General features: G+C 39.4%; 1 protein-coding gene across 1 annotated transcript; it reads right to left on the bottom strand.

The window, feature by feature from the left end:
• Positions 1-14739: 14739 nt before the first annotated feature.
• On the bottom strand, positions 14740-26888 carry LOC120927076 (guanylyl cyclase-activating protein 1). The gene is made up of 4 exons (XM_040337502.1): positions 26330-26888; positions 21917-22066; positions 19070-19160; positions 14740-15279 (listed from the first exon to the last, which is right to left on the bottom strand). Exons 1-4 carry the CDS (start codon positions 26525-26527, stop codon positions 15101-15103), a joined length of 618 nt encoding a protein of 205 aa, XP_040193436.1. The 5' UTR covers positions 26528-26888; the 3' UTR covers positions 14740-15100.
• Positions 26889-27290: the final 402 nt, after the last annotated feature.

The raw sequence follows: 27290 nt of genomic DNA, 5'->3' as shown, positions 1-27290 counted from the left end.
GGAAGGTAGACACCCAACGTGGCTAGGATTTATTTTATGTTTGGTTTTGTTTATGCTGTTTGGATGCTTGCAATTATTTTCCAGCAAGATGGAAAAATAAACCAGAAACTTTGTTTTCAACCGTCTTTGACTGCCAGTCTGTATAAATTCAGTGTGTGGTGAACCCATCCAAGGGGTCACACACCCCGCTACCGAGCTAACCCCTCACACTATATAGTTGACTAAGACAAGCCATAGATTTTCTTTCCCACAACCAAAGAAGGCGGGAAGCCTTCCTTGTCAGCAGAACGCAATGATTACTGCTAGCGGCTATAGCCACAGGCAGTAATCTTATGCCAAAAAATCAGACAGGCTGGTTGTACTGAACTCGATTTCTGATTGTTACTGTGGATTACTATGCACAAATGTAGATAGACATAACTCACATTGTGTGGTACCACATCCATATTAGTACAATAGAGAGAAAGAAAAAGGGGTTGATGGACATTAAAGGTAACCACTGTAACCACTGTAATCCCAAGTTGAAAAAAAGTGCTCACAAATATATAAAATCCACATTTTATTGGGACAAATTTAGAATCATCATAAAACATTGTGAAGTATCTACTATACAAATGTGTAGCTCTTCCATATATAGGAAAACACAGATAAATTGTGCAGAGACACCTGTGCCAATTGACCCACAGATCAAACACTAATCAAGTGTAAACATATAGTTTAAGAGCTGCAAGGATGTGGAATTACCTTCCACAGGCGGTGGTCTCAGCGGGGGGCATTGATGGTTTCGGGAAACTATTGGATGAGCACAGCATACAGGGATATACAGGGTAGTACTGACATATACCGTATTTATCGGCGTATACTGCGCACCTTTTTGCCCTGAAAATCAGGGCAAAATCGTGGGTGCGCGATATACGCCGATCCCCTCTTTCCCGCGCCGAGTTTGAACACTGCACCGGCATATACCGAGCGCAGTACACTTGTGTATAGTCGGGCAGGCTCGGCTCCTCTCGCGCTCACGTCCTGGACGTACAGGACGTCCAGGACGTGAGCGCGAGAGGAGCCGAGCCTGCCCGACTATACACAAGTGTACTGCGCTCAGTATATGCCGGCGCAGTGTTCAAACTCGGCGCGGGAATGAGGGGATCGGGCGGGGAGGACACCGCAGAAGGACGCCGGACCCGACGAATAGGACACCTGAAGCCGCAGAGGGACGCCAGACCCAACGAGGCCGCCGATGGACGCTGCGCAAGACACCAAAACTGTAAGTACTAAAATGTTTTTTTTTTACAGGAATGCGGGTCCACTTTAGGGGTGCGCGCTATACGACGGAGCGCGCAATACCCCGATAAATACGGTAATCACATACATAGGTTGGACTTGCACTTGTGTCTTTTCTTTTTTCAACCTCACCTACTATGTACAATGTATGTATATAGTCTTCTGTGGAATCACTGTAACAACCACAATGGATCACTACTCGTTTTGCCAATAGCTTCTTCAGGGGATCCTATTTGGCACTGGGAGATATACCATCATTAGCACCTTATTGCAGATATTTATATACATACATATATCTCACATTTAATTATATTATTAAAATAAAGTATCATATCAGGTGTTTATATTTAAGTTCATATGGTACATACCACAGTCTGAACAAGAGGCATGGAGTGCTTTCCATAACATAGGAGCGGAGAGAGAGATGTGTAACTAGCCGGAAGGGGGTGTGATTTGTATAATAACCATTTTTTTATCTGTGTTTTCCTCTATATATGGGAGAGCTACGCATTTTTATAGCACATACTTCCCAATGTTCAAATGTTTTATGATGATTTAACATTTGTCCCAATAAAATGTGAATTTTATACATTTATATATTTGTGAGCACTTTTTTTCAACTTGGGATTACAGATGTTACCTTTAAAGTCCGTCAACCCATTTTTCTTTCTCTTTATTATATTGTGGATTACTACACAAACTAGTTAGAACTTAAAGTGGAGGTTCACCCGGAACTAACATTTTTTAACCTTAGATTGATGCTCATTTTGTCTAGGGGAATCGGCTAGTTGTTTTAAAATCGAAGCTGTACTTACCGTTGTAGAGAGCGATCTTCTCCGCCGCTTCCGGGTATGGGCTGCAGGACTGGGCGTTCCTATTTTGATTGACAGTCTTCCGACAGGCTTCCGACGGTCGCATCCATCGCGTCACGATTTTCCGAAAGTAGCCGAACGTTGGTGCGCAGGTGCAGTATAGAGCCGCACCGACGTTCGGCTTCTTTCGGCTACTCGTGATGCGATGGATGCGACCGTCGGAAGCCTGTCGGAAGACTGTCAATCAAAATAGGAACGCCCACTCCCGAAGACCATACCCGAAAGCGGCGGAGAAGATCGCTCTCTACAACGGTAAGTACAGCTTTGATTTTAAAACAACTAGCCGATTCCCCTAGACAAAATGAGCATCCATCTAAGGGTAAAAAAATATTTATGGGTGAACTCCCGCTTTAGTAGGAACCCCTTATAAATACAACTGCTAGTGTAAGAAATTACTGTTGTTCCAAAATGGTTAACGAAAGGTGATATACATTTAGTTTTGTTAAAGTTTTTCTGTGTGGCATACACACCTTTCATTAAATAAAAAAAATTAAGTACTGTATAATGTAGATGTATATTATCTCAGTATGCAGAGTTAATATGTCTTTGTTCATTGTTGTCATAAAGCACCTCTTGTAATTTCCGATTTCTTCTATAGATTCATGATGTATATCATTAGTTTGCTAAGACAAAGCAATCAACATATAAGGGTCCCATAATTATATGTGGAGAAAACACAGCCACCAATCTAAGATTATAGATTTATTTTACAACATTTAACTTTCAACGTATAGTAAAGAAATGTACATTTCCAAACCAGTTATTTCTGGTGTCTACACTTGAGTGTAAGCAGTTTTCCGTACAGAACCTGCTTTGGCCCAGCTGCTTTTGATGTGTGATAAAGTGAATATACCGCACAAGGGGTCATTTTAATGCTAAGGGTTAAGTTATTTTTTTGTTGGGCTAAGCGATTAGGGAATTACATTTTTATTCAGGGTTACTGTTCAGTTTTGGGGGATTAGTTAAATGGAGGTTTACTATTAGGTGCTTGATTTAGGGATGGTTATGACCGAGGGGCTTAATTTAAGGATTTTGTTAACCACTTAAGACCCGGACCATTACGCAGGTAAAGGACCTGGCCAGTTTTTGCGATTCGGCACTGCATCGCTTTAACTGACAATTGTGCGGTCGTGAGATGTGACTCCCAAACTAAATTGGCGCCCTTTTTTTTCCCACAAATAGAGATTTCTTTTGGTGGTATTTGATCACCTCTTCGGTTTTAATTTTTTGTGCTATAAACAAAAATAGAGTGACAATTTTGAAAAAAAAACAATATTTTTTACTTTTTGCTATAATAAATACCCCCAAAAAAGATATAAAAAAACGTTTTTTTTCCCCAGTTTAGGCCGATACGTATTCTTGTACATATTTTTGGTAAAAAAAAAATCGCAATAATCGTTTATCGATTGGTTTGCGCAAAATTTATAGCGTTTACAAAATAGGGGATAGTTTAATTGCATTTTTATTAATATTTTTTTTTCACTACTAATCGCGGCGATCAGCGATTTTTTTCGTGACTGCGGCATTATGCATCGGACAATTTTGACACATTTTTGGGACCATTGTCATTTTCACAGCAACAAATGCTATAAAAATGCATTGTTTACTGTGAAAATGACAATTGCAGCTTGGGAGTTAACCACTAGGGGGCGCTGAAGGGGTTAAGTGTGACCTCATATGTGTTTCTAACTGTAGGGGGGCGGGGCTGGACGTGTGACATCATTGATCGCCTTTCCCTATATCGGGGAACAGACGATCAATGACAGCGCCACAGTGAAGAACGGGAAGCTGTGTTTACACACAGCTCTCCCCGTTCTTCAGTTCAGCTCTGGGGACCGATAGCGGGACTCCGGCGGCAATCGGGTCTGTGCCCGCGACCCATGGCTGGGCACTTAAAGAGGACGTACAGGGATGTGCTTGTGCCCAGCTGTGCCATTCTGCCGATGTATATGTGCAGGAGGCGGTCCTTAAGTGGTTAAAGCGTTTGTTACCCCAACAATTCATATTCCCGATATGTGCCTGCTGTACCATGTACTTGTATGAGAAAGTATCCTGTTCTCTTTTTATCGCTTTCTTTATGTGAAATCCCTGGTAATCTTGCTAGTCCCCTTGCTTCCTATTAAAAACTGACCATGATAAGCAGGAGAGCACCCGTGGTCAGTTCTCTAGCTATGCTGGGAACTCAGTGTATTCTCTTCAATGATCAGACTTGTCCTGACACGCCCCAACTGCACAACCATTCACTGGGAAGCTCAGTGTACTGCTGCTTCTGCTCCCCATAGCTCTTCTGCAGCTAAGAACAGAGGGAATGTGACCACTTATGAAAAAGGAAAAAAAAGGTATTTATATATTTTTTATATCTAAAAAAAATGTTTTGCCTTTCATTTCTTTTTTAAACTGAATGTTTCTTTTTACAAGGTGATCGTTTACAAACACTTTAGGTGATAGGGTTGATTAAACAATTATGGGTAATGGGTTAAGTGTTTTGATTGGGGTGATTAAGATTCAAGGCTTTTTTTTTAGGTGGATTAGTGTCAAATGCTAGAGAGCTAGGATTTTTAGTGTTCCACGCTGTCTCACACACAGTAAATAAAGCCTCGTACACATGATCAGATTTACGGACGACCGTTTGTCCGTTTTTTTTTGTTGCATGCTATTCTCACGTCGAAAGTGAAGAGGTTACTTACCATATGGAAATTCTCATACGACAGAACACAACTTCAGAAATGACGTAATGTGTTCTTTCGTTTCTGAGCATGCTCTTACGTTTTTTTTCGTACAAAACCATACCAATTAAACGAAAATCGAACGTTAAGTTCAGGTACGACAAACATTTTATAGCCTGCACATCCAGCTTTTGTCTGACGAAAAAACGGAACCGGCTATAGAAAGCACCGTACTAATGATCCGTAAATTGTTCGTTGGACGAAATTTTACTTCCAATTTTTCGCATCGTGTGTGCCTTTAGAATAATGTTTCAAAGTGTCATTACCACAAGGTTTCTTATAACACCAATCAATAATAAAACTTGCAATGCTATTTGTATCTGATTGGTGATACAGATTTAAATCTGATTGTTGGTGCACAAGTAACAAAAGAAAAGGGGATATTATGCAGCAAATGTTTAAGTGAGTAACTTCCATCTAAATACAGGAGGATTTGTGCTAAGCTTTGCTGTGGAGAATTACAAAAACTCAGATCAAAGTGGACTTCCTGGGCCGGATTCAGATACGAGATACGACGGCGTATCTCCAGATACGTATCTTGTATCTCTGAGTGCGGGCCGTTGTAGCTATGCGCCTGATTCAGAGAATCAGTTACGCATAGATTTCCCTAAGATCCGACTGGCGTAAGTGTCTTACACCGTCGTATCTTAGGCTGCATATTTACACTGGTGCTTCCGTATAGTTACGCAAGGAATATGCTAATTAGGTATTTATACCGATTCAGAAATGTACGTCCCACCGGCGAATTTTTTTACGTCGTTTACGTTAGGCTTTTTCCGGCGTAAAGTTACCCCTACTATATGAGGCGTAGCTAATGTTAAGTATGGACGTTGTTCCCGAGCCGAGTTTTGAAAATTTTATGTCGTTTGCGTAAGTCGTTCGCGAATAGGGCTTTGCGCAAGTTACGTTCACGTCGAAACCAATGAGGCTTTGCGGCGTAATTTCGAGCATGCGCACTGGGATTCTTTCACGAACAGCGCATGCGCCGTTCACAAAAAACGTAAAATACGCGGGGTCAAGTGAAATTTAAATAAATGGATCATTAACTGTTTTTTAATTTTTGCCAAATATAATTATCTTTAAATATTCATAATTAGCATACTCATTCATTAGTGGGTAATAATGCCCATGGTAGAGGTATAGTGGCCAAATACCCCCTGTGCAAGGCCATCTTACAGGGAAACAAAAACGGTTGGTAAAAAAATAATAGTTCTAGCCTATAAAATACTTCATATGAGAAATATAATTAATACCCATAAACCTCATCAACATTGTCCAATCCATTAAAATCAAAAGGCTCAGGCAATGATAATTTTCAGCATCTGAATTTCATAGTGATTAGTAACCTTAAAATCTTTTCTGTAGAAGGTCCCTCAAATGCCAGGGCACATTCTGTTGATTGTAATACTCACCCAATACAATCCAAAATGGGACATAAAGTCATATGTGATCTTCTACAAAGAATGTATTAGCATTGCATGTTCTTATATCTGCTGTCATCCCGCTTTTATCCAATGATAACTGTAAAGGGTTATCTACAGCAGCATCAACTAAAGTACACAAGACAGTTATAGAAATGAAAACATACCGGTATTTGTAAATTTTGATCTTAATTGTGAATTGTCTTATTAGAATGAGCACATTCCTATATAAATAAATGTAAATGTATTTCTTTTGATACAAAATCCCCCTAATTGCAAGTTTTGTAATCTGCTTATACACTAGGAAGGCTAATGGTGGGACTAAAAAAAGAGGAGCCCTTTTACCATTTCACTTGTAGCAAAAACCTAATTAGCTTTAAAGGCATATAAACATGTATTCTGATATCTAGAAAGGCTAATTACACATACATTTTTCAGTTTTTGTCAACATGTCATATTTAAACAAAATTACTTGTAACATGTTATAGTTCTAATGCATGATGGAAATGAAGTATAGCCTGGACACAGAAGAAAAAATAGGCTCTGCTCCAATCATTTTTAATTCAGTCGGTTGCTTTCTTTTTTTTAAATGTCATCAGTAAAAGTAGTTGGTTGATAATGGCAGCATGTCCATTTTCATCTGTTCTATATAATTACATGACAATAATATACACTCTATATATACAGTACATATAGCACTAATGCTAATTTACTTTTTTTTTTATAACTTATCTTTTATATCTTGAGCTTTAATGAGTTTGATCTCTCAATTTGTTTAAAACCCATTAGTCACTTTAATCATCAACCCTGACCAGTTTGGCCTTTAGACAAAAGTACCCACTACCTGTTGTCAGTAGTCTATTCTTTGAATTCCTGATACTATTGCATTATCTACATATTCTCTTCAGTTCAGGTAATAACAGCTTTCCGTTTCCAGTGCGGCCTAGCAGTTGCTAATCCACTTTATGATTCTTCCAAACATGACGTCACCTCAACACGTGTTCCCTAATCCAATGGCAATGGATTTTGTGCTGATCCGATTTCTTAACTGGCCCAAATTAGAATCCAGAAGAGGAAGGGGGAGATATGAAAGGACACAAACCCTTACAAAGGTCGGGAGCACCCTTAAAGTGAACCTGTCATGATAGAAATATGGGAGCTACCACAGCTACCTTGTTTTTGAAGGAACAATTTCAGAAGTGCGCCAAGTGAATCACTACAACTTGTGCAGTTAGCATGTGGCAGTGACATCACCAGCTGCTATTAAGTAAATATCTCCTAAAGTATGCACATTTAGGGGATATTTACTGTACCTACAGGTAATCCTTAATATAGGCTTACCCATAGGTATAAAGAAAAAAGGGGACTTTACTACCACTTTAAAAACCACACAACTATGGCACTACAGAAGACTCAATACTTTGAAAGCCAATCTTCCAAAACAAAAACCACAATGCAATTTTAATATTCGAGCATGCTACCATACCGACCATTGCAGTACAGTGCATAGTTCATCTTCCAAAATGCACAGCATAAGATGGACAAACAAAACAAAAGAAAATTCCCAGCTAAACTTACCGACCAGCCTGCAACCAACCAAATTATCTTGTCCAACAATAAATGTTAAAAACGGGGGTTTCTAAATACATGCGTAAGCTGCAGAGCCTCTTCGGTTGGTAAATTGAGCTGGGAATTTTCTTTGGTTCTGTTTGACATGCGTTGCCCTTCCATGCACTCCTTGCTGCAGAGGCCAGTGGCCTATTGTTTATACAGCATAAGATAGAGCCTATAGTCTTATATACAAAGATTGTATTCTTGAATATGTAGCAAACTTAACAAACCATATTCCACCACATTAACACAGCACATAATGCTAGTTTTTATACAATTTTGAACCCAATGATACCCTCAAGCTGTGTCTGAGTACCAAAAGAAAGATATGACCGAGATCAGGTGCTTCTTTAGTCAACAGACTAGTTTTCTCATATAAAACATGAACCTCCAGAGACCTAGATCTTCCCTCTGTAATGTTCTCAACATTGTTTGGGTGCCATGCAACAGTATTTGCAATAATGCAACATCACCCAAAACTGTTTGCCAGCTTCCATAATTATACCCATAGTTGTACCCATCACCCGTTCCTAAATTAGGACGATGTCAACAGCCTTCTACCAAGATCCCAGAAAATACGGAGTGTTCAGATTTTACTAAAAGATGCTCCTACGTAGTGCTGGATTGTCTTCTCATACGATTTGGAATGCTTGCCATTCTTGAGAATCTCAACAGAAGGATCATTATATCACCCCCTGCAATATTAAAGCTGGTGGAATATTGAGTATCTGAACTAACGTTTTTCTCATATGCATTGATGCACTGATGCAACACACCTGTATTTAAGCTTAGACTACAATAAACTGTCTTTGATGTAGGTCAGTGGTGTTTGGACCATTACCTGCCTGTCAACTGTCAGCATGTCAGTTGCCTGAAGTCTGTGCACATTATTATATTGTTGTTTATAGTATGCTAGCTGATCTATCTAGCTGAAAAATATAAAATTTTCCATTTTTAATTTTACAACTAGACATATTATATTGAAGTTGTGAAAATAGTTAATTTCAATAGCCAGTTCCAAAAGCTAAATCACTAGGTACCAATCTGAATCGGTATGAATTTTCATCATGGGTGTCATGGATCTTGAGATATTAAAGTGCTTATCCCTTTATTTATTAAATGTGTTTATGTAGGTTAATACTTACTTAAAAATATAAATTCAAAACACTTGGCGGGCCACTTTATTTATTTAGATCTGTGGACTGTAGTTGGCCAGTATATAGCTGGATAGTCATTCTGTACAAAATAAGCTATACTGAGGATGACAATGGGTCATGTTATTCTAACTCTCATTACATAAAACTATAAAGATCATTTTAGTTAAAAAAATTATTTAGAGTGATATTTCTCACATCAACATCACATCAAGTTTACTCGACTTTTTAAGCAATATATTGTAACTCCAGGACACACACGCCTTTATTGTTCATTATACAAAAATCTGTTTAATAGCCAACCGATTTAATAAAATATAGTAATGCTGTATCCATAATTAGTAACATTTTCTGCATTTTTTATTATTATTAGCCCTTAACCTCCCTGGCGGTATGATTCTGTCAGAAAAAAGGTGCTGAAAGCGGTACCATTATTTGCAAGGAAATTTGGCGTTTTATATTGTAGGTCTATCATTTTTAGAAATAACTCACTTAAATCTGACCAAACAAGATTCTAATAGGCATCCCGGGTATGACATTTTTTTAAAAACAAAATTATAAATTATAATATAATAAATAATTATAAATAATTATAACAAATAATAATATAATTATAATAAAAATTATTCAATAATGTAATCAAATTAAAATCACTGAAATTTGCTCAGTTGCAGAATTGTTGCTGTCATTATTTTTTTTTTTTTATGACGAATTTCCCCACAAATCGCTATCGCACAATTCTGCAAGTGATTATAATTTATTATCGCTGTTTTTTAGCTGATTTAAAACTATTTTTGACATAAAGGGACACTTTTGGTTGCTATGGACAATCTACAGTTTGCAGGGAGAAAGAAACGTTTTTATTATATAAAATGACATGCATGACACAGGACAGACCACTAGGGACAGGGGGGGTGTGTTTTTTTTACATACAGCACTGTAATCTATAAGATTACAGTATACTGTATGTAAAGTGTTTGTTTACGTTTTTGAATTTGGCGCCGTTCTCCGTCCCCGTGCGTCGTAACGTCGCAGGGAACGGAGATCGGCGTCACACGGAAGCACTATGTGAATCGAGCGAGGTCCCGCTCGCTCACACAGCGCGGTGGCATCGCTGGATCCAGGGACAAGGTAAGTAAAAAGTGCCTGTGGATTCAGCGAGGCGAGCCCGAGACTGACTCGGGGTTACCGATCGTAGCAGGAAAATCAAACCCCGAGTCAGTCTCGGGAAGACCGCCAGGGAGGTTAAACATGAACTGACATACGTTGGGCTGTAGTGAAAACATTCAAAGAAGTTGGCTTGTTATATGTGAATTGCAGTGACCAAACACAGATATGTTCAGATGAAGACGAGTCATAGGCCCGGATTCACAAAGCACTTACACCGACATTTATCAAGTTACGCCGACGTAAGTGCAAATGTGCGCCGTCGTATCTGTGCGCCGGACCCACAAAGTAAGATACACCTAAAAACAGGCTTCATCCCGCTGACGTAACTTGCCTACGCCGGCGTAGGGTGGGCGCACGTTTACGCTGTACGCTTGATTAGCCATTCAAATATGCAAATGAGAAAAAAAAAAAGGTGAGTCACGAACCTGCGCGCGCCCGACGCAGGCTACGAGAGGTGCGCAAAAGTTGTACGTCTGGCGTAAAGTTAAGCCCCATAAAGGAGGTGTAACTCAGCAGCAGACATGTAAAGGTCTGCATCAGGGAACACAAGCCGGCCAGGCTGGCATATTTTACGTTGGACGTGTGTCTGGATAGGCGTAGGTTACGTTCATGGCGTAGGTAGTGATCCGGCGTATCTTAGGCAGTTGTTCCGACGTGGTTGTGAGCATGTGCACGGGGATGCGTCCACGTCACGATGCATGCGCAGTTCGTTAAACGTACTTGTCTGGCTCTCAAACCATCATTTGCATGGGGTCACGCCTCATTTGCATGGGTTTTTTCATGGGGCAAGCCCACCTCCACCTACGCGGGCCTGCGCCTTCGAAACCTACGCCACGCCGACGCAGCATTGGGAGCACTGGCTTCCTGAATTCCATGCTTGCCTCTCTGCGTTGCGTCGGCGTAGCGTACATTGGTTTGCGCTACGGCGGCGTAATGTGCGCCCGCTCTCTGTGAATCTGGGCCTTAATGTTCAAAAAAGTGTATATAAGAAATGTGATTATTTTATAGGTCAATGGACAATGAACCAATATTTAAAAAAAAAAAAAAAAAATCTTTACTAGAATGCAATCCAGGTGTAGACAAACCCAGGGAGGGATCTACTTTAAAACAATGAGGCTTCTTTTTAACTTCCATAATAAAATCTACTTATGTGGGGAAAAAGCATTGAAGGCCTAAAAAAAAAAAAAAATATAGTCCAGGTAATAAATAATAATAAATATTACCTGCTATACAGCAGGTATTTCCTGCCATACAATGTAAACTTGAACTTTTATCAGATATGAGATGTAAACCAGGCAAAAATCAGTAGCAACGGAGGTCAGCATATGCAATAAGATAGTAAGATAGGTAGGATACATAAACCAGCATATATATATATATATATATATATATATATATATATATATATATATATATATATATATATATATATATATATATATACATGCACACAAACACACATATTTATATAATGTATATTATTGACTACTGTACATCAAAGAAGACAGGACAGGCAGAGATATGACCGTCATTTTATATTGTGCTGAATTTTTTTTATTTTTTTATTTTGTAATTTCAGGTATCGTTTGCATTGTATATTAAATACAGACATCACACAGCAGTCAACTGTATACAGCAGACAGATAAGGCATCCACACACATACCAATAAAACTGTTTTCTGATCTAGCTTTGCAAATGCATGTGTTCTGGCCTCCATAAGGCCTTTCATTATGGTTGGATTAAACTTCATACACAGAATGAAAGTTAAAGTTTTCTAGCCACATGTACAAAATATAGTGACTAGTAAATTAGTTTACTCAAACACAGATTTGCATTGAATCAGGCCTATCCACTGTGATCTTTTGTTCGCCAACTAACTGCATTGGGTGGACCAATGTGAATAAATTGGTAAAGGGAGCCTCTAGATCCTGTTTCAGTTGATGTCCTGTTTACAGAAAGAGATGTGAGCCACCTTCACACTCACGCTTATTTCTGAAGTACACCCTCATCTATCCAAGTTGGCAAAAAGGTCCATTACATGATTGTGTCTTATATTACATTGATGACATGGCAAAGCGCCTTATGGATATTCTGCATTATCACAAACCACATAACCTTATTTGATCTTTTGGCTGACACATGCAAAAAAGGAAATGGACAGATAAGGAGTTCAATTCACTTAGGGTTCCCTCACGTCTGCACTGTGAAAAAATGACAACATTTCAAAGAACAGATTCAATGTGGTGAAGGTGTCCCACAGAAGATGCTTAACATACTGTAGCATAGCAGGTAATGTGCATCCAAAATGCTATATATATGAGTTTGGGGGCAAACTATCAAAGCACATCACATATAACTGCATAGATTTAAGTTGACCTAAAATGAAAATATCCCTCTCGCTGCTCCAATAAAAAGGGAAATCTAATGTGTCCAAAAGCTTACGCTCTAGAGGCAGCACCTCTGCAATACACAGAGCCAACCTATGGCCTAGAAAAGCATAAGGCAGACATGCAGTGACTCTTGAGAAGCTTGCTCCAGAAGAGGCATGTTTATTTGAGCAGTCAGATTTCTTTAAAGCGGAGCTCCACCATAAAATCATACTTTGCTTCAGTAGCTTCCTTTTAATAGTGTTAAAAAAGTTCTGTGTGAAAAAAATGTTTTACTTGCCTGGAACACCCTGTTGCTAGGCAAAATTCCTAATCTGCCTTCTTCCTGGACCGCGGTGGTTCTCCTATCCTACCTAAGCCGCACAGACTTCTGTGCTACCAGTGTCATCATTTCCCAGGACTGTGCGCTTGTCTGTGCCGATGCTTACCGCGCCATGTTCAAAAAGGGCACAAAGACCTTACTTCTCATATAAAAGATATATTGGAAAGGGGAGTCATTCAGAGTTTTATTCAAGCGTAAATTGTGTTATCACTGTTGCAATGGTGCGGGACGTTCCTCCGTTGCCATGACAAAAGAATAAACAAACTGCACTGTGAGCGCCGCTCTACAGCGCACGCGCGAGATGTAGGTTACCCAGCATGCACCGCAGACAATCCAGGAAGGGAAAAGAACTGGGCTTCAAATGCCCACACACATAATGGATTCGGCCAGATGGGGAGAAGAAGAAAATTAAGCAAGTGTGGACCAATATTACTTTAACGGCTGGGGAGCTATTGCCATCTTATGGGGACTATGTTATGTGACAATTACAATCTTGCAACAAAAAAAAATAAAGTTTTTTTGACCGGAGCTCCGCTTTAATGATAGTAATCAATTACATCCATTACAAATATTCTGACCGTAAAGTAGATGACAGGATTTGCTGAGTCACCAGCTTTAGGAATGTGAAGAAATGATCTTATTAACATTGATCAAGTCATTATTTTGTAGGTATTTTCTCAGGCCTTGAGCTTACTTTGAAGGTCCTTGTGAAATTATTAATGTCAGCATATTTTGAAGAGTCTAAGGGTGGAAGATGGGCCGCAAAGGAAAATTTAAAGGACCAGTCAAAAAGTGTACTGCTAATGCTATCAAGTAAAGATTGCAACTGCGTATTTAGCTGTACACAAAATGTGGAAATACCCTTTCCCCCCCTCTTTCCCCACCCACTTTACCCTATAAGAGGTAAATATTGCTCACTGAATTCAAAGGGCTCTACTATTTGGGCTCCCAGCTAGATCTACACTTTAAATTCAAATCTATTTAATCAACCATACCTTTGATTCTGCTAGAGCTCCACATGTGCTGCTTGTCATGCAAAGCTCACTGCTGTTTCTTTTTATCTATGTGACGGGCAGCAAACTACTTGGGAATACATGGCCTGCATTTTCATACGGATGAGCAACTGGTGTCCTCAGGTCATCATATTATTAGCAAGAGTTGATTCTGAGCAGTGGAGTGGCCTGATTCAATACTGCTAGATCTGGATGGAAAACAAAAATCTTGGACAGGTGGACTATGGTTCATGCATATATTTCAAGGCTTAGCTTTCAGTTTCAACTATAAATCAAAGCCTGAGCTTGAGGTATAAATAAACAACAACAGAATGTCATAAAAGACACACAACCTTATTAAGTGGCTATAGGATCCGATGCTAAGTTTGTCAGAAGCTTTAATAAATCCTCTAGCATTTAGACAGCTGATTGCTGGTGCCACTGTTTTAACAGATGAGTCCAACAGAAAAAAAGTCCAGTATTCACTAATTAAGAAGGAGCTAAGAGGCATGTGGCTTTCAACTTTGATGTTTCTCTGGGAAGTCACATTCATTTTTATCTACAATTTCTACAATAAACAATTCCCACACTAAACAGATCCCCATAATTCAGGCAAAGTTGCCTAATCTATTAGATTTATTAAGTGGAAGAGTTTATTTTATTGGAATAGGGCAAGGAACAACCTTAGAAACGGTTTTTAAAGATGTATGGGTCCGCATTGAGATTTCCACTAGTTTCCTGTCTCAGTAATCACAGAGGAAGTAAAATGAAAGTTACACAACAGGAACTAAAATAACAAACCTTACCCTCAGTAAAACTTTAATACCGGGCCTTCAAGGTACAGTTCAGAACCAACAAGTATCCGTTAAGAGTCTGCTCTCTTTGAGAAACAAGCATCTTTAAAAAAATATGCAATCATTGTGTCCAAGGCAAATATAACAGACCATGATAAAATCACAATATCTAGCCTAATAAACCCCTCTATGTTGTTGTAGGGTTCTAATAAATAATATGACAGCAGCCAATTTTCAAAGTGCCATTTAGTTATGGGAACTGTTTCCTGGAGTATCTTGTCCTATACAAACCATCATGGGCATGTTACAGGCAAATTCCAGGGTAAAGGAGTTAAAAAAATCACAAGCTCAGACAAAAGTTCTGCAGGCTCAGGGAGGCGATGTTCCAGTTGTAATTTCGGGTCGGGGTCGCTCTGAGATTTCCATCCTTTTGCCATCATTTTGTATCATGTAAACAATATGCTTCAGGTCCAGACTGCGGGTCAACACTTCCAAGAGTAGCTCATCTTTCTGAACACCGTCAATAAATTCCTCCAATGATAATTCACCTAATGAGAAAACGTGAGATAGATGTCATACAGACAATAATTCAACAGTAATCACTGCAAACAAATCCATAGCGTATGGCCTGGGATAATAATGAAGTCACGTAGATGCTTAGAAATACTTGGAAGCTTAGCGATTCATATGTACATTACCAATTTATGTTGCTGGTTGCATAAATATTTAAGTTTGTAAAAAATATCTGTTCAGATTTCCTCACAGAATTAAAAGATTTATAAGACTAAGCTTAAAAAGATTATCAAGAGCAATCTGAAATTGTGGCAACATCTCATGATTTCTGGTGTCAATAAAAGATAAGGAAACTTGCAAAAATGTTTCCTTACCCATATGCCCCCAAACCTGTTAGCTGAAGTATGCCTCTGGGGTTCTGCTGAGCACTTGTGGACACTGGGATGAATAAACTGGAGGCAGGTATTGGTGGTAAGAACTGAATTAGTACTGTATGGAACTTCTCCAGCTCAAAAGAATAAGGGCAAAAGGGGAAGAATGATTTGAACCTTTTTCTTAACTTTCGAGATGAGTGATCTGAGGTCTGTCTTATTTTTTCTGTGCTTTAATGTCTGTGAACACGTGCCTGTACATTAATATATATATCCTGTTGCCAAGATGACAGTGATGAGCTTATAGTATACAGTTTTAAAGATTTTATTTATTTTCTAATGGACCCATCAGGGCAGTAAATGAAGTAGTTAAAATGGGGCCTAGAAGAAAACAAACACTGCAATAGGGTGCAGACAAAATCTATAATCACTATATGCAATTTAACAGTTAGTCCAGCTGAGGGAGCTATTTCAATACTGTGCTTTGTTTTCATTTTGTTTGCCTAACTCTGTGCACAATGCTATAAACTGGGATTGTGACGGTACACTAAAGAGGTGAGCTGCGTTTTATGATGTCAGCAGGAGTCCCTATTCTACAGAAACCAGTCACTGTTGATGTAAACCACATCTTTCTTCGGGGAGTGTGGGTTAAAGCGGGGGATCACCCGTACATAACACTTTTTTCCCCTTAGATGGATGCTCGTTTTGTCTAGGGGAATCGGCTAGTTGTTTTAAAATATGAGCTGTACTTACGGTTTACGAGATGCATCTTCTCCGCCGCTTCCGGGTATGGGCTGCGGGACTGGGCATTCCTATTTTGATTGACAGTCTTCCGAGAGGCTTCCGACGGTCGCATCCATTGCGTCACGATTTTCCGAAAGAAGCCGAACGTCGGTGCGCAGGCGCAGTATAGAGCCGCACCGACGTTCGGCTTCTTTCGGCTACTAGTGACGCGATGGATGCGACCATCGGAAGCCTCTCGGAAGACTGTCAATCAAGACGGAACGCCCGCTCCCGAAGACCCATACCCGGAAGCGACGGAGAAGATGCATCTCGAAAACGGTAAGTACGGCTCATATTTTAAAACAACTAGCCGATTCCCCTAGACAAAACGAGCATCCATCTAAGGGGAAAAGAGAAAAAAAAAACATCATTGGGTGAACTCCCGCTTTAAGGCCTTGCTTGAGGAGCTTAGTATTGTAGAGGGAAGGTTATAAATGTGCAAATGGATGGAGTTACAGTAGACTATGTTGTGTAGGGGCTCATAATATGGTGCTTGGGGATAAAATGTGCAGTTGGAGGGATATGGTAAGTGCCGTTTTAAAGAATATGTAAACCCAGCATTCAATATTACTTATATGTGCCTGTTGTACCATGTACTTGTATGAAAAAAAGTATCCTGATCTCTTTATATTGCTTTGTTTGTGTGAAATTCATGGTGTTCCTGCTAGTCCCTCTCTCTGGCTGTATGTTTAGGGTTGTTGTCCTGCTTGAAGGTGAACCTTCACCCCAGTCTCAAGTCTTTTAGAGACTTTCTTCTAAGATTGCCCTGTATTTGGCGCCATCCATCTTTCCATGAACTCTGACCAGCTTCCCTGTCCCTGCTGAAAAAAGCATCCCCACAACATGATGCTGCTACCACCATGTTTTACAGTTGTGCGTTTTGCAGTGTTAGTTTTCCTCCAAACATAGGGCCATATTCTCAGTAGAGTTACGACGGAGTATCTCAGTAAACTCCGTCGTATCTCTATTTTTTGACCCGCGTATCTATGCGAGTGATTCCTAGAATCATTTTCGCATAGATACGCTAAAGATCCGACATGTGTAAGTCACTTACACTGTCGGATCTTAAATGTAATTCGCCGCCGGCCGCTAGGTGGCGTTTACGTTCAGGTCTCATTTGTTTATGCAAATGAGCCTGATACGCCGATTCCCGAACGAAATTGCGTTGCGTAACCGTCGCTTACGTAGTTTGCGTAAGCGTAAGGTTACCCCTGCTATATGAGGGGCAACCTTACGCCAGTCCCACGTATGCCATGTTAAGTATGGCGTCGGGTCCGCGTCGTCTTTTCCCGTCGGGTACGTCGTTTTCCTAAGTCGTTCTTGAATACGACTTTACGTCAATGACGCACACGTCGGCGTCATTGACGTTTTCCGCCGAGAACTGGAGCATGCGCACTGGGCTATTTTTAGCCCGGCGCATGCACAGTTCGATCGGAACGGGGGCGTGCTTAATTTAAATATAAGCCGCCCCCTTTGAAATACGCGGGGATGCGCCGGGCCTTTTACACTACGCCTCCGCAAACTACGGAGCAAGTGCTTGAGGAATACGGCACTTGCTCCAGTAAGTTGCGGCGGCGTAGTGTAAATAGCTTACGCGAGGCCGCCGCAGATTATTGGAGAATCTGGCCCATAGCATTTTGGTTTTAGGCCAAAAAGTTCAATTTTGGTCTTATCTGACCAGAACACCTTCTTCCACATGTTTGCTGTGTCCCCAACATGGCTTCGTGCAAACTTCAAACTGGACTTCTTATCGCTTTCCTTCAACAATGGCTTTCTTCTTGCCACTTCTTCTCCCTAAAGGCCAGATTTGTGGAGTGCATGACCATCCTGTGGACAGATTCTCCCACCTGAGCTGTGGATCTCTTCAGCTCCTCCAGAGTTACCATGGGCCTCTTGGCTGCTTCCCTTATTAATGCTCTCCCTGCCAGACCATGTCTTGGTAGGTTTGCACTTGTGCTATACTCTTTCCATTTTCAGATGATGGATTGAACAGTGCTCTGTGAGATGTTCAAAGCTTGGGATATTTTTTTCTAACCTAACCCTGCTTTAAACTTCTCCACGTCTTTATCCTTGACCTGTCTGGTGTGTTCCTTGGCCTTCACAATACTGTTTGTTCACTAAGGCTCTCTAACAAACCTCTGAGGGCTTCACAGAACAGCTGTATTTATACTGAGATTAAATTACATTGGATTAAATTGCATTCAATTTACTAATTAGGTGAACTCTGATGGCAATTGGTTCCACTGGATTTTAGTTAGGGGTATCAGAGTAAAGGGGGCTGAATACAAATACACACCACACTTTTCAGATATTTATTTGTAAAAAAAACTTGAAAAACATTTATCATTTTCCTTCCACTTCACAATTATGTGCCACTTTGTGTTGGTCTATCACAAAAAAACTCAATAAAATACATTAAAATTTTTGGTTGTAACATGATAAAATGTGGACAATTTCAAGGGGTATGAATATGTTTTCAAGGCACTGTATGTTGTTCAAGGACCTACCTAAACAATATATACAATTTGTATTTAGTCAGGTAGGCCCGACACAACATAGATTGTATAGATTACATAGCCAGCTTAATGATAGCTAAAGGGGTTTACATACAATTTGTGAAACTTCTATTTAAGATATTTGATTTATGCAAAACAGTTCAAAGATTACTCACCATCCCCATTGATGTCTATTTTATCAAAAACCATATCAGTGAATTCTTCCGCAGTCATCTCATCATTACATCTGTTAATAGCCCGAATAGCCTGAAAGAAATATAAACTTTTTCATTAATCAAAAATGTTATTGTATTATTTTAAATCGAATATACTTACTGGGCCAGATTCAAGAAGCACTTGCGCCCGCGCAACCATAGGTTGCGCGGCGCAAGGGCTTACTTGCTCCGGTGTAACGAGTGCTCCTGATTCAGGAACCTCGTTACACCGACTGCAGCCTAGGATGTGACAGACATAAGCCTCCTTATGCCTTCACATCCCAGGCTGCATTCTTGCGTTGGCCGCTAGGGGGCGCGGCCATTGTGATCGGCGTATAGTATGCAAATTGCATACTACCACCGATTCACAAAAGTTGCGCGGGCCCTGGGCACGCAAGGTACGGAGTTTCCGTACGGCAACTTTAGCGCAAGGTTGCTCCTGCTAATAGCAGGGGCAGCCAATGCTAAAGTATAGCTGCGCTTCCCGCTCGTGAAATTTAAATTTCACGTCGGTTACGTAAGTGATTCGTGAATGGCGCTGGACACCATTCACGTTCACTTAGAAGCAAATGACGTCCTTGCGACGTCATTTGCCGCAATGCACGTCGGGAAAGTTTCCCGACGGAGCATGCGCTGTTCGCTCGGTGCGGGAGCGCGCCTAATTTAAATGATTCCCGCCCCCGGCTGGATCATTTACATTAGGCGCCCTTACGCAGGGCTAATTAGCATTGCGCCCGCGCAATTTACGGAGCTAATGCTCCGTGAATCGCGGGCAAAACGAAATATTTGCGTGGGCGCAGAGAAAAATCTTTGCTCTTTGCCCACGCAAATATTGCCCCGATCTACCTGAATCTGGGCCAATATGTGTCCATTTTGATGTCTCACATCTGATCTCTGTCTTCATTAATGGAAGATGTTATCAGAATGTCTACATTTTTGCATACATGAATGTCTGACATCTTTGACTTTTCTTTGTTAAACCTAACTGCTGTAGTAACTGCAAATTGCTTAAAGCGGGAGTTCACCCGAAAAAAAAGTTTTAACATTAGATTGAGGCTCATTTTGTCAAGGGGAATCGGGTGTTTTTTTTTAAATCAAAGCAGTACTTACCGTTTTAGAGATAGATCTTCTCCGCCGCTTCCGGGTATGGTCTTCGGGACTGGGCGTTCCTATTTGTTTGACAGGCTTCCGACAGGCTTCCGACGGTCGCATACATCGCGTCACGAGTAGCCGAAAGAAGCCGAACGTCGGTGCGGCTCTATATGGTGCATGCGCACCGACGTTCGGCTACTTTCGATAAATCGTGACGCGATGTATGCGACCGCCGGAAGCCTGTCGGAAGCCTGTCAATCAAATAGGAACGCCCAGTCCCGCAGCCCATACCCGGAAGCGGCGGAGAAGATCGCTCTCTAAAACGGTAAGTACTGCTTTGATTTAAAAAAAAACACCCGATTCCCCTTGACAAAATGAGCCTTAATCTAATGTTAAAAATTAACTTTTTGGGTGAACCTCCACTTTAACGTTAAACCAAAGATATTGCTGAAGGCACAAGCCAGCAAAGTACCTAATTTTACAAGTAGTTTAGATAATCACTGTTATGCTCATTAGGCAGTCGTTTATCCAAATTGGAGAAGTTTAAGATACAGAATAAAACTTGCTTTGTAAATAAATGTGTTTCAGTTGAACATTAAAAACTTAATGAAAGTTGTATTATCATTCTTCAGTTTGGTGTACAGTTTCATACACTCTTCTAGATAGGGAAATCAACCATCCCACATGTGAATACATGTGATAGGGTTGTGGTTTGGTCGACTCAAATTTGTAAAAAAAAAAAAGACACAATTGTATCTTCCAGAAAGATCAAACATGATTAATATTCATTAGGGTTGTTGCTGTAAAGACCACTACTACAACATCAATTCATTAAGTTCTGTGAGTTACTTAGCAATTATTTCTAATTTTACCGAATTATGATTTTAACACCCATGTCCAATTAATAAACAATAAATGCATTATTGTAGAATGTTAGTTTATGAAATAAATACCATTCAAAGCCTTTTTTCTTCAGTTGGGTTTTTATCAATCTCCCCAGTCTTTAGGTCCCTCCACTGGCTAGCCGTAAAGAATTGGGTAACCTTCAAGACCCTCTGCCTCACCCACAAATGCACACAAGGAATCGCGCCGCAATACTTATGCGAGAAAAATAAAACACTACACTCCAAATCGGGCCCTGCGATCAACTAATCAGAACCTCCTCCACATTCCCAAGTTCTGCTACAAATCTAAAAGAGAATGAAGATTCGCAGTCCAAGGACCGTGGCTATAGAACACTCTACCTACAGACATTCGGATGGAAGTGAACCATCAGGCCTTCAGAAAAAAACTTAAGACATATCTATTCTGAAGCGTGACTGGACGACGACATTGGATACAGCGCCTTGAGGAGATTTAGTTCACATTTGTAGCACTCACTCAATCACTCACTCTCTCTATCTTCACCTGGATTGGCTCTTTTTCTTTGTTCTCTTTGATACACATTTTTACATAAACATACTGCACGCACTGGCTAGTTATATTTTTAGAAGCAAATACCAGCATAATAATAATCATTAAATACATTTTGAGTACATTTTTATATACAGATTACTTTTATATAAAAATATATAGTTTAAATAATAACTAGGAAATCCATTATATTATATATTGTCTAAAAAATATTGACATAGTTCATAGCGTCAAACATTTTAGGATAAAAAGTAAAATATAAAATGTTTTACAGGTAAAATAAAAATTCCCAGAATTTCTTACCTTAATTATATTTAGGAGCTCTCCTCTGTCAATACAGCCATTTCCATCAACATCATATAACTTAAAGTACCACCTTAGCTTCTGTTCCACTTTCCCTTTCAGGACCAAGCTCAAAGCCGCCACATACTCCATGAAATCCATGTAACCATCCTGAAAAATGTAAAGTACAATTCATGCTAAAACATCATTTGAAGGCTTTTATCCTGATAAAATGTTTTTTAACTATAACGTTATTAAATTATTATTTATGATATTAGCTTCTGTTGTGACACCAAGCCTGCTATCGGGCTTGCATCTGCAAAGTAAGCACCAAGAGGAGCTTGAACATTATTTTTGCAACCTGTATGAGTGCCTGGGAAAACTATGAAAATCCCTACTCTGTTGCTCTAAGTGTATATCTAGCCAACAATTGTTCTCTACATTTTGTATAGTTGGGAAGAGTTAGAGCCAATCTCAGATTTTTACTGGTGTATATAATACTTTTTTTAGTAGAGTAGGGGGGGGGGGGGACAAGAACCTTATCAGCTCAGGTCCACATTGCAGGTTTTTCCTCACTTGCCTGTCTGTCAAAACCATTTTCAGCAGCAAAGCAAAGGAAAATGTCTGGAATGGAGCTGCAGGTGGTGGTAACAATCTGACAGGGGTTGTAATCATTTCCTACTTTACTGTATTTAAAACATACATTTTTAGCAGGGCATATACAGTACTTTAGTCAACGCTTATACCTGCCCCTTCCTACCTACGGCATCTTACAACTGATTGTTGAAACCATCAATCATAGGTATGGATCAGCAAGAAAAAAAAAAAGGTTATCACAGGACATGATTGTTCACGGGTTTGATTTTCTTGAACACTTGCAAGCAGTTTAGACTGATCTGAATAGATTGATAGAATTAAGGAATGCATTCAATTGTGATTCATTAATTGTATGGTTCTATTCAGATTCCATATGTCCGCATGTAAATGTTCAGTCCAGTATAAGAGGAAACACATTTCACCTGGTGTTCAAGTTGATTTAGTCATATCTTAGGGGAGTGAACTTATAGTGTGGAACATACAGGCATACCCCACTTTTAAGTACACAATTGGGTTTATTTACTAAAGCTGGAGAGTGCAAAGTCAGTCTCACTTCTGCATAGAAACCAATGAGCTTCTAACCCCAGCTTGTTCAATTAAGCTTTGGTAATAAAACCTGGAAGCTCATTGGTTTCTGTGCAGAAGTGAGCCTGATTTTGCACTTTCCAGCTTCAGTAAATAAACCCCATTGTGTACTTAAAAGTGGGGTATGCCTGTAGTCCCTTGCAGTGAATATCAGAGCTGGATGTGAAAAGTTTGTTTATTTAACGTTCTACTTTTCGGCCAATTCTGATACATTACGATGTGTAGTGATATGTATTTAAGTAAAGAATGAGAAAGGTACCATTTCATTTATTTCCTTTAGTAAAAGACTGGTTATAATTATTAAGAGGAAAGTTTGATTACATGCTATGGCGTACAAACCACATATGGTTACATAAACTGCAGTAAATCAATCAATAGTTGAACTTGATGGGCATGAGTCTTTTCAAGCCCATTCGCAGTGTATACTAAATGGCCAAATGATTGTGGACACTTGACTATCACACACACACACTACATAGCTAAAAGCATGTGGACATCCTTCCAAATGAATGAGTTCAGGTGTTTACAGTTAAGAGTATAGTTAAAGATACAAAGATATTAAAGATAAATGTGCACTTCCAATCTTGAGGCAACAGTTTAGGCATGCTATTCCCCTGTGTACAAAGCTAGGTCCATAAAGACGTGGTATAATGAGTTTAGTATGGAGGAACTCGAGAGGCCTACACAGAGCTCTGACCTCAACGCTTATGAACATCTTTGCGAGAATTGGAATGCCGGTTATGAACCAGATGTCATAATCCAACATCAGGACCCGATCTTACAAATGCTCTTTTCTCTGAATTGACACCAATTCCCATAGGCCCACTTCAAAAACTTGAGGAAAGCCTTCTCAGGAGTGTAGGCTGTTATAGCTGCAATTGGGGGACCAAATCCATATTGATGCCTGTATTTTTGGAATTGATTTTCAACTAGCTCATATACTAGGTGTTATAGCTAGGTGTATACAAACTTTATATTTGCTGTAGTAGTGCGACATACAGAAAATGCCACTGTAGTCCGATGGACTTTTTCCATCGGAAATTCCAATCGTGTGTGGGCCCTATCTGACTTTCCTATCGTCTGTGTGCAACTCTGACGGATTAAAAACCTACGTATGCTCAAAATCAAGTCGACGCATGCTCGGAAACATTGAACTTCATTTTTCTCAGCTTGTCGTAGTGTTTTACGTCACCGCGTTTTGGACGGTCGGAATTTGGTCTGACAGTGTGTATGCAAGACAGCTTGAACGGAATTCCGACAAAAAATTCCATCGGATTTTAGGCCATCAGAAATTCCGATCGTGTGTACGGGACATAAGGCCCTATTTTGCTAAACAGTAGATTTTGACTTATTATTTGGAAGACTTCACAAAAAAAGTGCTGTTGTACCTTACACCATAGCAATAAGTATTTAAGTATTTCCATTTTTAGTTTTAAGTTTTGCACAAAGTCAAAACAATAATGGTACATAGCAGCTTAGTTGCTATGGGTTGCTCTTTGCACCTATGATTGCTATGAGGACTACTGAAAAACTATAGAATACTTTAAAATTTTGCCCGCACTGTTGTATTCCATCTCAGTCTTTTAAATCTGATTAGATATTAGAGATCTTTGTAAAGGCCAATGTTCACCAGATACACTCTGGTGGATCAGTTTATCTTTGATATATCCAATAATGTATGGATTTATAGCTAGAACTACCTATGTGTATTAACCATTCTGAGCATCCTATTTTGTAATTTATACTATTATTTTAAACTCCTTTCTTTGTGGGACAGAAGTTTCCGACAGAATTACCTCTTGAGCTAACTTTGCTGTAATTTATTGACAAGAGGTTTCTAAAAATTATCCAGGCTGGCATAGAACCTACCAGTATTTACATTTAAACATCCACCCTATTTCTGTTTAGTTATACAGAATAAAATCTGTAGATTTTATATCAGTGACATATAGGGGCCAGCAAGAAGAGCTATGGTAAATGACTGAAGATTTTTAAAAGGCTGTATGCATGTGTGTTTATATGTGTGTACATGTATGTGTGTGTGCGCATGTATGTGTGTGTGCGCATGAATGTATGTGTGTGTGTGTGTGCGCATGTATGTGTGTGTGTGCATGTACTGTATGTATGTATGTGTGCGCATGTATGTGTGTTCGCATGTATGTATGCATGTGCATGCGCATGTATGTATGTATGTGTGCCCGTGTGTGCATGTATGTGCATATATGTGTGTGTTTATAATTGTGTGTGTGTATATATATATATATATTTATACACACACAAACACACACAGTATATGTGTGTGTGAGTACATGTGTGTTTACATGTTGCCTCCTGACTGCCTGTCCATTTTCCTCTGGGGAAAATTGATAAATTGGTTCCTTTATAAGCAGCCACCCACTTGTGACTGGGCCCTGGTGTTCCACCACCAGGCTCAGAGGAAAGGGCCCTGTCCTGGGGTCAGGGGGCCCTTCATGGTTCCTTGCATAAAACAGTTAAGCCACCGTTTTATAGCATATCATCTTAAAATTATGCCATATTGCTCCTTTTAGTTTTATGATTGTGTATCACTGTAGGTCACACAAACCAATTCATGTAAATATATATAGGTTTAAATCTTGCCATTTGTGCTTGTTTTCTAATTAGTGATGAGCGAATGTATTTAAAATCATGTTTTTTGGCAAATTATAAATATTTATATTCTCTTTAAAATACATGTATGCATAAAGATAAAATCCCAATCATACAATTAATGAATCATGAGTGTGTGTGCTTCCTAGCATATATGCCTTACTATAGATCAGACAGATCTACGTGGAAATATTTTAGCAATTTAAAATTGCCAATCAGTAAATCTCCAGATCTGTTCATCACTATTTACTATAAATAGGAAATATAGGAACAATGTAAAAACTGTATTTTAAAATGTATTAAGTAAGAACTTTTAGTTGCTTTTTACAGGTATACTCTTTTCGCATATTAATAAAAAAGGGCATACTCTATTTATATATTAATAAAAACAAATATAGATTGCTTTCTATTTAAAAGTTTGTCTAAATGTGAAACTCAAACCTAGTGCAGCATAGTATATATAGTATCTGAACAGAATCTGTATCATTTGTTGTTATGGCAGTCTACATTCTTTGTCAGAGAAACTAGTTGTACCACTCAAGGTTATATGGCGATAAATAAACAAAACAAAGCACAGATATTCAATATATTGTGGAATGTCATAAGCAGGTATATATGATTTACCTTGTTAAAGTCAAACGTGTCAAACATTTGTTCAATATATTGGTTAGATGCCGGGCTGAGGTTCTTGAGGCCGAAGAATTGCTTGAATTCATGCTGAGTAAGTTGACCAGATGGACACTCAGTCATAAATTTTTTATACCATCGGTGAATTTCTGTAGCACTTAGTTCTTCAACAGTTTTTCCATCCATGTTCCCCATGGTTTGTTTTTTTTTGTCCGTAGAAGACACTTAAAGAATTCTGAAAGTTTTTTTTCTTGATTCTTATAAAAGGAAAAAAAATTAACCAGTTTTACCAAGGCAAAAAGCTAATCCTTTTCAATAAATAAAAGGGTCCCAATCCTTGAAATAGATGCTTTGCAAATAATGATGTAGAGCTTCAGTTATTCCAGTGTGTGTTCTTCAAAGGTCTAAGTACAAAGTCATTGTTAGGTCAAGAAAGTTCCTTTTTGAGAAGCGGAGGAAGTCACTGTTGACCAATCACAGAGTCTTAGCTAGGAAAACCCCTCGTGTCCATACAGGTGGGACTCCAATAGAGGGAAAACAAACATACATAGGAAAAAAAAAAAGTCTTGCCAACTATCTCTAGTGATTAAGGAGAAACAAGATTAAAGGAGGTGGTGTAGGATGCCACTCAAAAGATTTGTAATCTTTTAATCGGGATCTGGCTCTGAAGTGGTTCATGTCCTACAAATGCTCTATCTATAGCATTGGATAAAATTAGCACTGCTTCTTTCTCTGCCAATGCAATGATTAATAAAAATGGCTTCACTGGTTCAAAGTCAGGACTTACATGAGCTGCACAATGGGCAGGCTGACTTGTAGCCACACTAAGCACTTTAACTTTTAAAACTGAATTCAGAGATAGCGTGGGACTTCAAGAAAATCAGTTACATAATGAATGGAATTGATAGTAACTCCATATTAACCAACATTACATCATGCACTTCTACTTTAATTATTT

This window comes from Rana temporaria, chromosome 2 (genome assembly GCF_905171775.1).
Source record: "Rana temporaria chromosome 2, aRanTem1.1, whole genome shotgun sequence".
NCBI classification, from domain to species: domain Eukaryota; kingdom Metazoa; phylum Chordata; class Amphibia; order Anura; family Ranidae; genus Rana; species Rana temporaria.
Note: the sequence above shows the minus strand (reverse complement) of the source record. Positions and strands in the feature narration are given on the sequence as shown.

Bases quoted from the DNA above. Each gene is read 5' to 3' on its own strand.
- LOC120927076 (XM_040337502.1), bottom strand. From the start codon at position 26,527: ATGGGGAACATGGATGGAAAAACTGTTGAAGAACTAAGTGCTACAGAA. The intron at 22,067-26,329 runs GTAAATCATATA...TACATTTTTCAG, and splicing joins ACACGTTTGACTTTAACAAG to GATGGTTACATGGATTTCAT. The intron at 15,280-19,069 runs GTGAGTAATCTT...TTTTCTCATTAG, and splicing joins AATAGACATCAATGGGGATG to GTGAATTATCATTGGAGGAA.